Source organism: Propithecus coquereli, unplaced genomic scaffold (assembly GCF_000956105.1).
Source record: "Propithecus coquereli isolate 6110/MARCELLA unplaced genomic scaffold, Pcoq_1.0 Scaffold232, whole genome shotgun sequence".
NCBI lineage: Eukaryota > Metazoa > Chordata > Mammalia > Primates > Indriidae > Propithecus > Propithecus coquereli.
In genome coordinates, this window is record NW_012147864.1 from 3,205,213 (window position 1) to 3,217,242 (window position 12,030).

A 12,030-nucleotide genomic window follows, 5' to 3' on the forward strand; every position below is an offset into this window, starting at 1 on the left:
ATGGGGAGTCGCCCAGGACACCCCACCCCAGGCAGGGCAGCCTCAGGTGCAAGGAGGCAGAGGGGACCCGGGCAGAACCCTCCCTAACCCTAAGGCAGAGCACACCGGCCGTACCTACGTGCTCCTCGGTGACAGGGACGGTAGGGAGGGCCTGGATTTTCTCCTTGTCTGCGGGCGGGGGGCCCGTGTTTTCAAACTGATTGAGAAGCTGAAAGACAAGGGCGAGAGGGAGCTCCTGGGGGAGGGGTAGCGTCTTCGGCCCAGCCCGGGGTTCTGAAGTGTGGGCTGCGAGACCCGCAAAAGCACCAAGGCCTTCTTTGTCCTGGGCCCGGACCCCTGGGAGCCCACCCTGGCCAGGTCAGAGGTCACTGTGGCACCCCGAGCCCCTGCTTGGCGGGCAACTGAAGGACCCGTGTCCCACTGCTCTCAGCACCTGCCACTGAGGAGACTCCACCGCTCACTGGCAGGCGGCGCTGCTACAACAGGAGGGCACCACCTGGCCGCGGCGCCACCCCAGGCAAGTGAAGCCGACAAGCGCAGGGGGACCGCAGGCCTGGGGCGTGTCCCCCAACAGTGGGGCTGCCACACTCTGCGGGACGTGGAGATGCAGGGACAGCAGGAGGCAGGAGACACCCCAGAGCCCTAGCATGCGGAGCCGCCAGCAGCCCAGTCCCCCTGCAGCCTGCTGGGCGCCAGCCCTGTACCTGTGTGATGATGGCATCCAGGCCGTTGGCCCCCCAGGCGTAGTCCATTGGGTTTGAGTGCAGGACGCCCCTGGGGGGAGAGGTCGGGGTTCGAGTGGCCGCGGCTGAGTGGGGGCAGCCCCCCCCTTCTACTCACCAGGGGCCCAGGCCCAGGTTGGGGATGGTGGCAGGCGTGATGATGCCATTGACCAGCTGCTGGATGATCCTGGAACAGAGCGCAGGGTGGGTCAGCGTCCAGCTGCCAAGTGGCTTCCGTCAGTTTTTTTTTTTAATTTTTTTTGTTTTTGAGACAGGGTCTCACTGTCGCCCAGGCTGGAGTGGTGTCACCATAGCTCGCTGTGGCCTCCAACTCCTAGGCTCAAGCGATCCTCCTGCCTCAGCCTCCCCAGTAGCTGAGACTACAGGTGCGCACCGTGACACCTGGCTAATTTTTCTATTTTTAGTAGAGACGGGGTCTCGCTCTTGCTCAGGCTGGTCTTGAACTCCTGAGCCTGAGTGATCCTCCTGCCTCAGCCTCCAGAGCACTAGGATTACAGGTGTGAGCCACCGCGCCCAGCCCCTACATTTTTTTTTCAGACAGGGTCTGCTCTGTCACCCAGGCTGGAGTGCTGTGGCACGATCACAGCTCACTGTGGCCTCCAATTCCTGGGCTCACGCGATTCTCCTGCCTCAGCCTCCCAAAGCGCTGGGTTTACAGGCGGGCAACGCCACGCCTGTCTAAAACAGCTTTTACAGATTCTTTTCAGCAAGAGAGACACAACCACAGAAGGGATCAACCGCCACGAGAGGAATCCAGTGATCCTCCCTCCTGCCCAGTTCTGGTCCAGGCCCGAGGCCGGGAGGGCACCCGGCAACATGCAGACACGTGACCACCTGCAAGCCATGTCTAAAACCCAGTGGGAGGAAACTGCTCCTGGCTCTGGGTGTTGCCCTCTAACCCCACGAGTCCCAACATCACTCCACACGAGTCCCTCGAGCCCTGGGGTCTGCCCTGCTGCTTCTAAAGACCCCAAAACGTGGCACGTTCCTGCCTCCAAAGTGCTGTGTGGGGCTGCAGCTACCGCTGGGATGAGACTGAGGCTCCCCAGGGTGTGGGGGCTCAGAAGGGACCGGAGCAGCCGGGCTGGGTCGGCCAGCCTTTCCCGAGAGCCTGGCAGCAAACCCAGGTTTCAGTGGAACCCATGCCCATTTTTAAGCATCAGAACTTCTGATCTTACCAAGCAGGGCCCTCTCGGCCACCCCCAGGCCCCCTCACCCTTCCAGCGTGGGGACGCCTTCCTGCCGGCCGGTGGCCCTCCGCGCGGTGAGGCGGGCACGGGGCTGCCGGGCGCCATACCGGTGCCGGGACGGGTGCTCTCTCTCCCGCCGGCCTTCGGGGTCCCTGCCATCGTCAGTCTGCGCCCCAGGAGGGAATGTGGGGATCTCAAAGCTGTCGTCAAAGATGCCGAAAGCAAACTGTCCATAGCCCTGCGGCAGCGTGAAGAGGTGCTGGTCCACATTCTGGGGAGAGGAGGGGGTGGTGACCACGGAGCAGGGCCTGGTGCTGGGGGGCGGCCGCGGCCTGCAAGGTCTGCCAGGGAGAAATGGCAAAGGGACGCAAGGCAGGCCCCAGGGAATATGGGGCAGAGGTGGGAGGGCAGAGCTGGCCACGGACGTGAGGCGGACAGGGGGAGTGGCTGGGAGGCCCAGATGGCCCAAAAACCACAGTATCGGCCGAGCAGCATCAGGACCACATGCTCGGCCTGCACAGCAGTCAGCTTCCGCATCTTCTAGGAGAGACCCCAGGAAGGTCCGGGACAGGGCTTGTGAGATGCAGAGCAAACGGGGGACCAGAGAGTGGTGTGGCGGGAGAGGCGTGGTGGCAGGGGCACAGGAAGCTGGGCCCGGGGCTGGGCCAGGTGACTGGCAGCAGGACGAGGGGGCCCAGGCCCCAACTCACTTCGAACGGCTGCCGGCTCTGGTCTGTGGGGGCTGTGGAGGGGGCAGAACCGTTTTCTGTATTCCTGGGGAGAGAAGGGCACGTTAGCAGGCTCCATGAGCCCCCACAGGTGCAGGGTGCTCTCGCACCCTGCAACCCCATTTCTGGGCCTGCGCATCAGGAGAGTGAGACTCATACAATCTATCACCGCCCCAGGATGTGGACCGTGTGGTCACTGCAGAAACTGCAAACCCCCTGGAGCCCCCTCTCACACCGAAAAGGAATCTTCTGGACTCTGGCATACTCGGATGTGTCCACACCTGCCTTTGCTGTCACCACCTTTTTTTCTGCCCTAAGTAACCCAGGAGTGGCTTTATAAATCGACACAGACCCCCCCAAATTCATGTAGGTGTGGATGCTGGCAGGGGCCACAAGGCCGCTACTGTTCTCCGACTTCTGTGTCCTGGCCCGAAGACCCCCCTGCCCCAGAGGAAGTGTCCTCAGATCCGGGAGGCCAGGCCTGGGGAGGAACGTGACCGCTGGGATCACCAGCCCTACCCTCTGGCCCCAGCCCCCCCAGTCGCCACAGAAGGGGACCTTGTGCTGCCATTCACAAGGAGGGATGTGCCCCAGGGCCACCAGCAGCTGCTTCCTGGCCCAGCTGGCCCGGCACCCAGGGATGCCAGGCCCTGCCAGCCGTGCACCAGGCGGGCCCCAACAGGCACAGACCCTGCGCCCAGGGCCTTCCCGGCTCTTCCAGCCACTACGACCAACGGGCTGGGTGGGTTACCTGGTCTCTTCCGGAAGCTCCTCGATAAAGCCAGACTCGCATCTTGGGCAGATGTAATCCTGCAGGAGAGCAGGAGCCCAGAGTCAGGTGGTGCCCCCACCCCTGCAAGCCACAGGGGCACCTCAGGGCCCATCTGTGAACCCTTAAGGATGAGGGCAGAGGGGCTCCCTCTGCCCGGCCTGGCAAGTGTGGGCCCTCCCAGACTCCTTGAGTCCTAGAGTACAGACGGACAGAAGGACAGACGGACGAGGGAGGCCGAGAGAACCTGCCTGCTCCTGCCAGCCCCAGGTGGCGAGAACATTGACACAGCCCACGCTGACCTGGTCCTCCTTCAGGTGTCCTTCTTCCCCTCCCCTGCCCTGGTCCCAAGGCTGGACCCAGACTTAGTGAGTGTCCCCACAGAGACGGGGAAGTCACTGCAGGCTCAGAGCTCACAGCCGGCACGCAGCCTTAGCCCCCGGCTGTAGTGTGACCCCACCCTGAGGACAGCAAGCGTGTGAGCCCCAAAACCACGCCATGGCTCCCTGACCATGCCTCAAGCCACAGCTGTGCTGAGCGGGCCCACGTCATCAAACGTGCGGGTCTGGGCTCTCACAGGTGTCCTAAAGTTGCCTCGGGGAGACGTGGACACAGACAGACAAGACACATACGAGACGTACGGGCACAAGGCCTCCCGGCGTGTCAGCATGTGAATGCCCAGGACACCTGCCGTGGGCTCTGGGAGCCACATGCTCCATGTGGCTGTTCACAGTTCTGCTCCAGGCAGCACACAGCCAGGCTCTGCTGCAGGGCGCGGTGCTGCCGGAGGTGGCTGGGCTGACCTGCATCCCCGGCCTCACCTGCTGACTCTGGGGAGGGCCATGCCGCGCCAGGCCACCTCACCTGCTCCCACTGCCAGCGGCAAAGGCCGAGGCCAGGGCGAGCAGATGGTGACCCGCACAACCCCAAGACACAAGGACCCATGGGACGGGAGCGGTCTAGCGGTCTGGCCTGTGTGTGAAGGGGCTCGCCCTGAATACTAATACATAAAGAACGCTTACAATTCAACAAAAAGACAAACCACCCAGTTTCAGAAATAGGCAAAGGATCTGCACAGATATTCCTCCAAAAAATACAAATAACCAATAAGCACACGAAAAGATGCCCCAAACTGTCAGTCGTCAGGAAGATGCAGTGAGACGCTGTCACCCCACGAGGAAGGCCAGGACCAAAGCCAGACAGTGCCGGTGAGCCTTGGACACGGCTGGCGGGAATGAAAAGTGGGGCAGCTGCGAAGGAAAGCAGCCCAGAAGTTCCTCAAATGGTTAAACGTGGAATCACGTGACCCGGCAGAAATGACAACACCCAAGAGAAATGAAAACACACGCCCGCAGAGCCCATGCGTCAACGTCCACAGCAGCACGACGCGTGATGACAGGGTACAAACAGCCCAGGTGCCCATCAACAGGTGAGTGGCCGAACCCAGCGTGGCCCATCCATACGTGGAACATCACTCAGCCACGAAAAGGGACGAGGCTCTGACACAGGCCACAGCGTGGATGGACCTTAAAGACATCGTGCTCAGTGAGAGACGCCAGACACAGAAGGACACACACAGGTGGACGTGTGGTGCGAAATTCAACTCGATAAAGCTGTTAGGAGAATCAAATCACCGCAACAGCAGCCCTTGGCTCAGCAGGGCAGCTCTGCCTCGGCAGGCAACGGTGGCAACTGTCACCAGGCAAGGGATTCCCAGGGGGGCAGTGGGGGTGTGGCTGGATCGCCGGAAATGAGACACCCAACTTAAACACAGCAGATTTCACAGATAAACCTGAATTTCTGTCTCCTGCTGACATCAGGGGTCCACTCCCATCGCCCAGGTCTCCACCTGGAGGGCCGGGGCTTGGGTCCAGGCTCTCACCGAGTCCTGGTGGCCCTCAGGGCCGGCATTGCTTGGTGGACCTGGAGCGGCCACCCAAGCCCCAGGACAAGATCAGAAGCGCACCGCCCTTTCTGAGCCTCTCCACTGCTGGCCGCATCCCACCAGGGCCCGTGGGAAAACCCTCTCCCTCTCAGGACCCCAGCTTGCCGCCCAGGCCTCCACCCTCTCCTGGGCAAGCACAGGGTCCCAGACACACGAGCATGACCTGGCCGTGCTGACAAGGGGCCCTGACCACTACATTTGGCCTCTAGAAATCGGGCAACCCGTCTGCCCGCAGCAACCATGGGACCTCATGCCACAGCCCTGCCCGGAGCCCTGAAGTCCAGCAGCCACCCAAGGACGCTTACCTCCTGGCCGTGGGCAGGCTGGGCTCTGGCTCTGCCCCTTGGCCGTGATGCCCCTGTCCTGACCAGCCCTGCAGACGGGGCACCACACCTGGGTCACACAGGCAAGTGCCAGGAAGATCTGGGACACCCAGAGCCAGGGGCTTGAGGCTCTGCGCCCAGGCGGTGGGGACTGCACTGGGCAGTCTCCAGATGTTCCCCTCCTCCAAGGGCACGTCCCAGAGACTGTTTTGTGGCCACAGCACAAACTCACACCAAAGCGGGGCTCTGGGCTGGAAAGGGCTGTCTCACCCCACCACACAGCGCCCTCGCTCCTGGAGGGTCCAGCACCAGCTGCTGGTCCTTGTTGTGACTCCCCCACCCCGAGGACAGGTGGAGGCAAAGTGACCACACAGCATTTTCACCGTAGCAGCAGCTCAGCCAGGCAGCGGGGACAGACCCAACACTGTGCCCCACGTGCCATCGAGTCACCCACAGTCCCTGCGGAGGGACCTGCCCAGACAGCAGGGATGCCCTGGGGACGTGTCCTATGCACGACACACATACTGAGGGCCCCAGCCCGGCATGCACAGGCAAGTAGGAGAAACTGAGGCCACAGCCGTAGAAAGTGCTGCCCCCAAGTGACCATGCAGCTACAGTGACGCCCGCCTCCTCAGGCTACAGACTCCTCGGGGAACTGTGCTCTTGAGAAGACCCGGCCGGTGGTGGTGGGGGTGGCGGGCAGTGATCTGTCCTTGTCCTCTGCTGGAGCCCTCCACGCCGGTGACTGCTGTCTACAGAGGACGCTGCAGCCTTCTCAGCTGACCTGGGACATGTGGCCCCTACAGCCCCCCAGAGTTAACATGCTGGTGCCCACCCCTTCCTCCTTGGTCTCAGCCAAGGGCACCAGGCGCACAGCCCCACCCCGCTTGTCCCGCAACCACCTGCGAGCCCCACACCTGAGCTGTGCACTCTTGGCTGGACAGTCAGTGAGTTAAGCTGCTGCTGAGGGCCAGGCCCGTCACCTGAGGCTGCTGTGAGAGAGAGAGAGACACACACAGACCCCCGAGGCTGCCATGCGAGTGGCGCGCGCGCACACACACGTGAGCGAGCGTGCAGACGCTGCAGCACACCCCAGCAGCACTTCAACCCAGGGGCACCCGACTCCACCTTCCTCACTCTTCCCAGGCTGCTTCAGGCCCCATCGCTAGGGCTGGGACCCCCACCAGGTCCCACTCTGTGCCGGCTGTGCTGGGGCGCACTATGCCTGGCTCTAGGCTCAGAGGTGCAGGTGCCCTGGGTGCCCCGAATCAAGTTCTCTCTCCTGGGGTTCAGCAGGAAGATCCATGTGGGGGCAGAGTGCTGAGCAGGATGAAATTCAGCGCCTGCCCCTGCCCAGCGTGGACCCCTGCGCACCAGGAGGTATCCCGGTGCCAGATCCCAAGGCAGGCTCTGTGCTGCTGGGAATGGGCTCCAAACACAGCCTCCCAGGAGGCCAGCTTTGTGGCTGCAAACCTCTCCAAGGCGCTGAGCGGACACTGGTGAAGGGGGGCAGGTTGTCACCATCACAGCATCTAGTTTAACATAGGACACACAGAGCAGGCCAGTGACTGGAGGGTTGGCACCTACAGTGTGGCATGTGGACCCTGCCTCAAGAGGACTTTGGACTTTATTCTGTCGAAGACCAGGGACCAGGGCTGTGCAGGAGACGGCGCAAGCAAGGCCACTCCAGGGCAGGCTGAGGGCCACCAGTGATGATGGCAGCATCAGCCCTGGCTGCCAGGGGGCTCCCACCAGCACTCACTCCGCACCCCACCCACGCTTGGGGCAGGTGCCCAGACACCTGTGCTGTCCTATCACTCAGGGACTCTTCTTTTTTTTTTTTGAGACAGAGTCTCACTCTGTTGCCCTGGCTAGAGTGAGTGCCGTGGCGTCAGCCTTGCTCACAACAACCTCAAACTCCTGGGCTCAAGCGATCCTCCTGCCTCGGTCTCCGGAGTAGCTGGGACTACAGGCATGCGCCACCATGCCTGGCTAATTTTTTCTACATATTTCTAGTTGTCCGATTAATGTCTTTCTAATTTTAGTAGAGACGTGGTCTCGCTCTTGCTCAGGCTAGTCTCGAACTCCTGAGCTCAAACAATCCGCCCGCCTCGGCCTCCCAGAGAGCTAGGATTACAGGCGTGAGCCACCGCGCCCGGCCTCAGGGACTCTTCTGAGAGGGAAAAGCAGAGTCTCCCAAAGGGGACCACAGGCATAAGCAGGGCCACCCCAGGCATCACCCTGAGACGAGGGTGAGGACAGCAGCCTGGCCAGTGAGCAGGCAGGTGTGTGGATGGCACCTGCACGGTCTGTGCTGCCCTCTGGGAGGGGCTGTGCATTCTCAGGCTGTGGGCCCCGTGGCCACCTCTCCCAGCGCTTGCCAGGCTCACGGGCGCTCAATACCCTCAAGGTGCCAACACAGCACGCAAGACCCCCAGGGCACAAGCGGCTCCTTCACCCACACTTGCCCACGCTGCCTCAGCGCTGCCAGGCACCGAGGCAGAGGATGCCAGCACTCAGCAGGCCCCTGTCCACAGGGCACTCCACGTCCACACACCCGCACATCACGCCACCCGAACCAACGTGTCCTAAGGAGAGTCGAGTCTGGGCCTGTGCGCCAGTTTGCAAGGCCTCTGAGCTCCAGCCGGCCTGTCTGGTTCCTGCTCCCACATGCCCCACACCAGCTAAGCCTTTCTTCCCTGGAACACCCAGACACCCTCGTCACTGCCTTTGATGCAGACAGCCAAGTCCCCAACTGTGAGCACCGGGCCCTGCTGAGAGCGCCCTCACCGGCAAGGCGTCGGGCGAGAGCCTGCAGGTACCGAGCACTCTGCACACACGTGCTCCCATTTGACAAGTGAGGAGACTGAGGCCTGGGGGCTGAGTGCCCTGCCCAAGGCCACACAGCTGAGAAATGGAACAGCTGCATGTGGCCTCAGCCTGGTCCCAGAGCCCAGGTGGCAATGGTGGCCTGGGACAGCCCAGCTGCCTTGGGGGTGCCCCCTGTGAGCAGGCATGTGGCCCCACAGCAATCCAGGTGCCTGAGAGGGAAGCACTTCAACAGGCCAGTTCCTTTCATGGTCAGAAGCAGAAACTGCATGCAAACTAGCCCAGGTGTCTCAGCAGTGGCACTTCCGACTAAAGTGCAGGCGAGTCTTTGACAAGCAGAAATACGGTTTCGAGGGTGCTAGCAGTGGGCCGGGACTTTCCCGGGCTTGGCCGGTACCCAATCAGAGCCAACCTTCCCTCCCCAGAACACCAGGCGTGTCCCGTTCCCAGCACAAAGATGCTCTGGTACACAGCCACCCTGTCTACCGGCGCCTCACTGAATCCTGCTCCAAACTCGCAAGCAGGCACCCCAGGATCATTTACAGGGTGGAGACAGGGGCTCTCGCCAACACCCTCTGCCCGCCATTATTTGCTCTTACGGAATCTATCAACGTTTGTGACTAAATATTTGTCAATCACTGTCCAACGCTGGCTATCTGGCCAGCCTGTTTGTGAGGGTGGAGACCATGCCTACCTTGTCAGCACTGGGTTCCTGTGACTAGGAGGAAGGTCCTCACCAGGCCCAGTGACAGTTGGAGGAGGTCAGGGTCCTTCTCATCCAAGGCCACAGGGCCAGGAAGTGGCTACACCATGTCTGGACCCAGCCCTGTGCCGGAAGGGCGGCCAAGAGCAGCCACGTGCACAGCCTTGCAGACTGCCCTGCCGGCCGTCCCGCCACAGAGCCACAACCCTGGGCTTACCCAGGGCTCAACCTGGGCTCACACCAGGCCCAAGGGGCTGCAATGCAACTAACCCAGACAGGCAGGCTGTCAGGTGACCAGCCCTTTCCTGCCACAGGAAAAAATAAACCCACGCATTTGGTCACAGAAGTCTTCTGTCTTGAAGGTGTCTCCCACACCTGAGCTTTGACTGTACTTGTCCCTCCTGCTGGGAGGGGGACGCCCTGGCCTCTGAAGCCGAACTCCCTCTACCCCGCCTCTGCCTCCAGCTCCCTTTCAAGGGATCTCCACGGCCCCCACTGCATCTGGAGGGCCTGGGCCTGGATTACAGGTCATGGCCCAACCGCCAGCAAGGGAAAACGTACGAAGAGCTCACACGGCCACAAGCCTCGCTGCCTGCAGTCCCTCCCCCTGGTCACAGGGTGGGGAGTCCAGATGCCCCTCCGCCCCCACCTCCCTCGCTGCTCCCTTCCAGCCGGCTCCACCACTTCTCCGCTGAGTCTCCCCAGGCTTCAGTTCTCCCACCTGCACGGCGGGAGTGGGCTGGTCTAAATCACCATTTCCACGTCAGCCTGGGGAAGGGGGACGCTGGCTAAAAATGCAGATCGCCCAGCCCATTCCAGACCTACTGACTCAGAACCCCCATGACCAGGAGCCTGGAAAATAGCACCTTCAACAAGCATTACCTTCCCCCCGCAAGGTGACATCAGGTTAGTTTGGGAAACACTGGCTTAAACGGGGAGGAAGCAACACCTTCGATACCGGGGCATAGAGTCCTCCCGGTCGGGGCAGCCGGCTCTCAACAATCTGATAAGGGAGGACGCCCAGGTCCCAGGCAGGCGCTCCGCACGGGAAGGGTCTGGTCCCAAAGGCCTGCCCATGGCTGCTGCCGGACCCCTCGGCCTGCCATTCTGTGAAACCAGCAACCCCGGATCTGCCTGCGAAGGCGGCACCCAGGGTTCCACGAGGCCGGCACGCAGCAGGGCGCCGACGCAGGCAGCACAGACCACGCGCCCAGCGGACGTCCCCTGGCGTTATTTTCGGGGTCTGGTCCCCCCACGTCTCCCTCCTCCCGGGCGCGCCTCTTCTCTGCAGCGCGTCCCCGAGCGAGTCACTTAGCCTCTCTGGGCCTCAGTTTCTCCACCTGCAAACCCAGGCTCGCTGGACTCCGGGGTCTGGTCTGGCGGGTCTGCGGCCTCAGGGGGCGGGAAGGCCACGGATGTGGGGTCACCCGGCCCCGACCCCCAATATGCCCCCTGCGCCAGGCCCCGCCTCCTGGCCCGGCCTCAGTTTCCCACACTGGAGGGCGGGGTTCACGCCCGAACCGCTCGGGCTCTCCACTGAGCGACCTTGGGCCGCCGCTACCCCGGGCCTCAGTTTCCCCGCAGCGGCCAGCTCCCACTGAGAGGCGGGCGCCGGCGACCCCCGCCCGGTCTCGCCTCAGGCCTACGGGAACAGGCCCCGCCACCGCCCCCGGCCCAGGCCTCACCGGCAGGCGCGGGACGATCTCGACGGAGCAGCAGTGGCAGAAATACCGTCCGGGCTGGGGCGACGCCTCGGCCATGGCCACCGCCGCCTCCTCCGCGCCGCCCGCCCCCCGCGCGGCGCCCGCCGCCGGCCGTTTGCTGCTCCCTCGCCGGCCGACGCGCACGCTCACGCACGGCACGCACGGCGTGGGGTGGGGCGGGCGCGCGGGAGAGACGCAGGCGGCGCGCGCGGCGGGCCTCAGTGCGGGCGACGGGAGCCGCTGAGGGGCAAATTAGGGACGGCGGTTGGGCTGGGCGCCGAGCAAGGGACGAGGCCAGATCCCAGAGCTGTGGAGAAGGCCAAGGGGCGGGGGCTTCGCAGGGCGGGGCCAAGTCTCCTTGGCAACCTGGATCCGGCGAGGGGCGGGGCCAGGCCCAGAGGATGTGGAAGGAGGCCGAACCCCTCCTCTTCCCCCAAACCTGCGACAGCCTCACCTCGCCCGCTTCCCCACCTGTCCTACGGTTCTCTCGCTCCGCCGTGCTCCAGCCCACGGTCCTCGCTGTCCCTAGGACTCGCCAGGCGCGCCGTCACTTCTGGGCGCGTGCACCTGCTGTGCCCGCGCCAGGTGCACCGTCCTCCTAGACACCTGTGCGGCTTCTTCTCCCGCCTTTCAAGTCTGCACTCAAATGTCACCTTCCCTCGAGCCCCCTGACGCCGTCCTGCTCGGGGTACCTGTGAGTCCAGCTTCTTCCCGCCGGGACCCTAGCGGGCATCCCCTGAAGCCTGTGCAAGGAATGCGGGTCCGGGACCCACTCCTGGGCGGAGGGAGGACCCTCAGAGCCTGAGTCGCGTCATGCCTCGGTGGGACCCGCCGGATAAGAGTCTGAGGCCCGCCGGGCCGTGGCCTTATCTCCATGACGCTCTGGGGTGAGGAGGGGGCAGGAAACCTAAACCCTCTTCCCTGAAAAACCAGTCATCAGAAACTGTGTCATCTCCCAGCGAAAGCCAGGACCGTGTCTGCATTTATTTCTTTATTCACTCAACAAACATTCACTGAGCACCTACTGCATACCAGACCCTATGCTGAAGGAATGCAGACACCCCCAGCCCCGTTAGGGTGGGCCAGGGGATGGGGCT

The 12,030-nt window shown here is 63.0% G+C and overlaps 1 protein-coding gene across 1 annotated transcript in view; it reads right to left on the bottom strand.

Annotated features, from left to right (window-relative positions):
- RNF126 (ring finger protein 126) overlaps nucleotides 1-11,131 on the bottom strand; it is a 12,308-nt gene extending 1,177 nt beyond the window's left edge. The window contains exons 1-7 of the mRNA XM_012645469.1: nucleotides 10,916-11,131; nucleotides 3,413-3,471; nucleotides 2,644-2,707; nucleotides 1,960-2,204; nucleotides 841-909; nucleotides 705-774; nucleotides 6-208 (exon numbers count right to left, since the gene is read on the bottom strand). Of these exons, the coding sequence (XP_012500923.1) occupies nucleotides 6-208; nucleotides 705-774; nucleotides 841-909; nucleotides 1,960-2,204; nucleotides 2,644-2,707; nucleotides 3,413-3,471; nucleotides 10,916-10,990 (785 nt within the window). The 5' untranslated portion in view covers nucleotides 10,991-11,131. The remainder of the gene's footprint in view (nucleotides 1-5; nucleotides 209-704; nucleotides 775-840; nucleotides 910-1,959; nucleotides 2,205-2,643; nucleotides 2,708-3,412; nucleotides 3,472-10,915) is intronic.
- Between the last annotated feature and the right edge of the window lie 899 nt (nucleotides 11,132-12,030).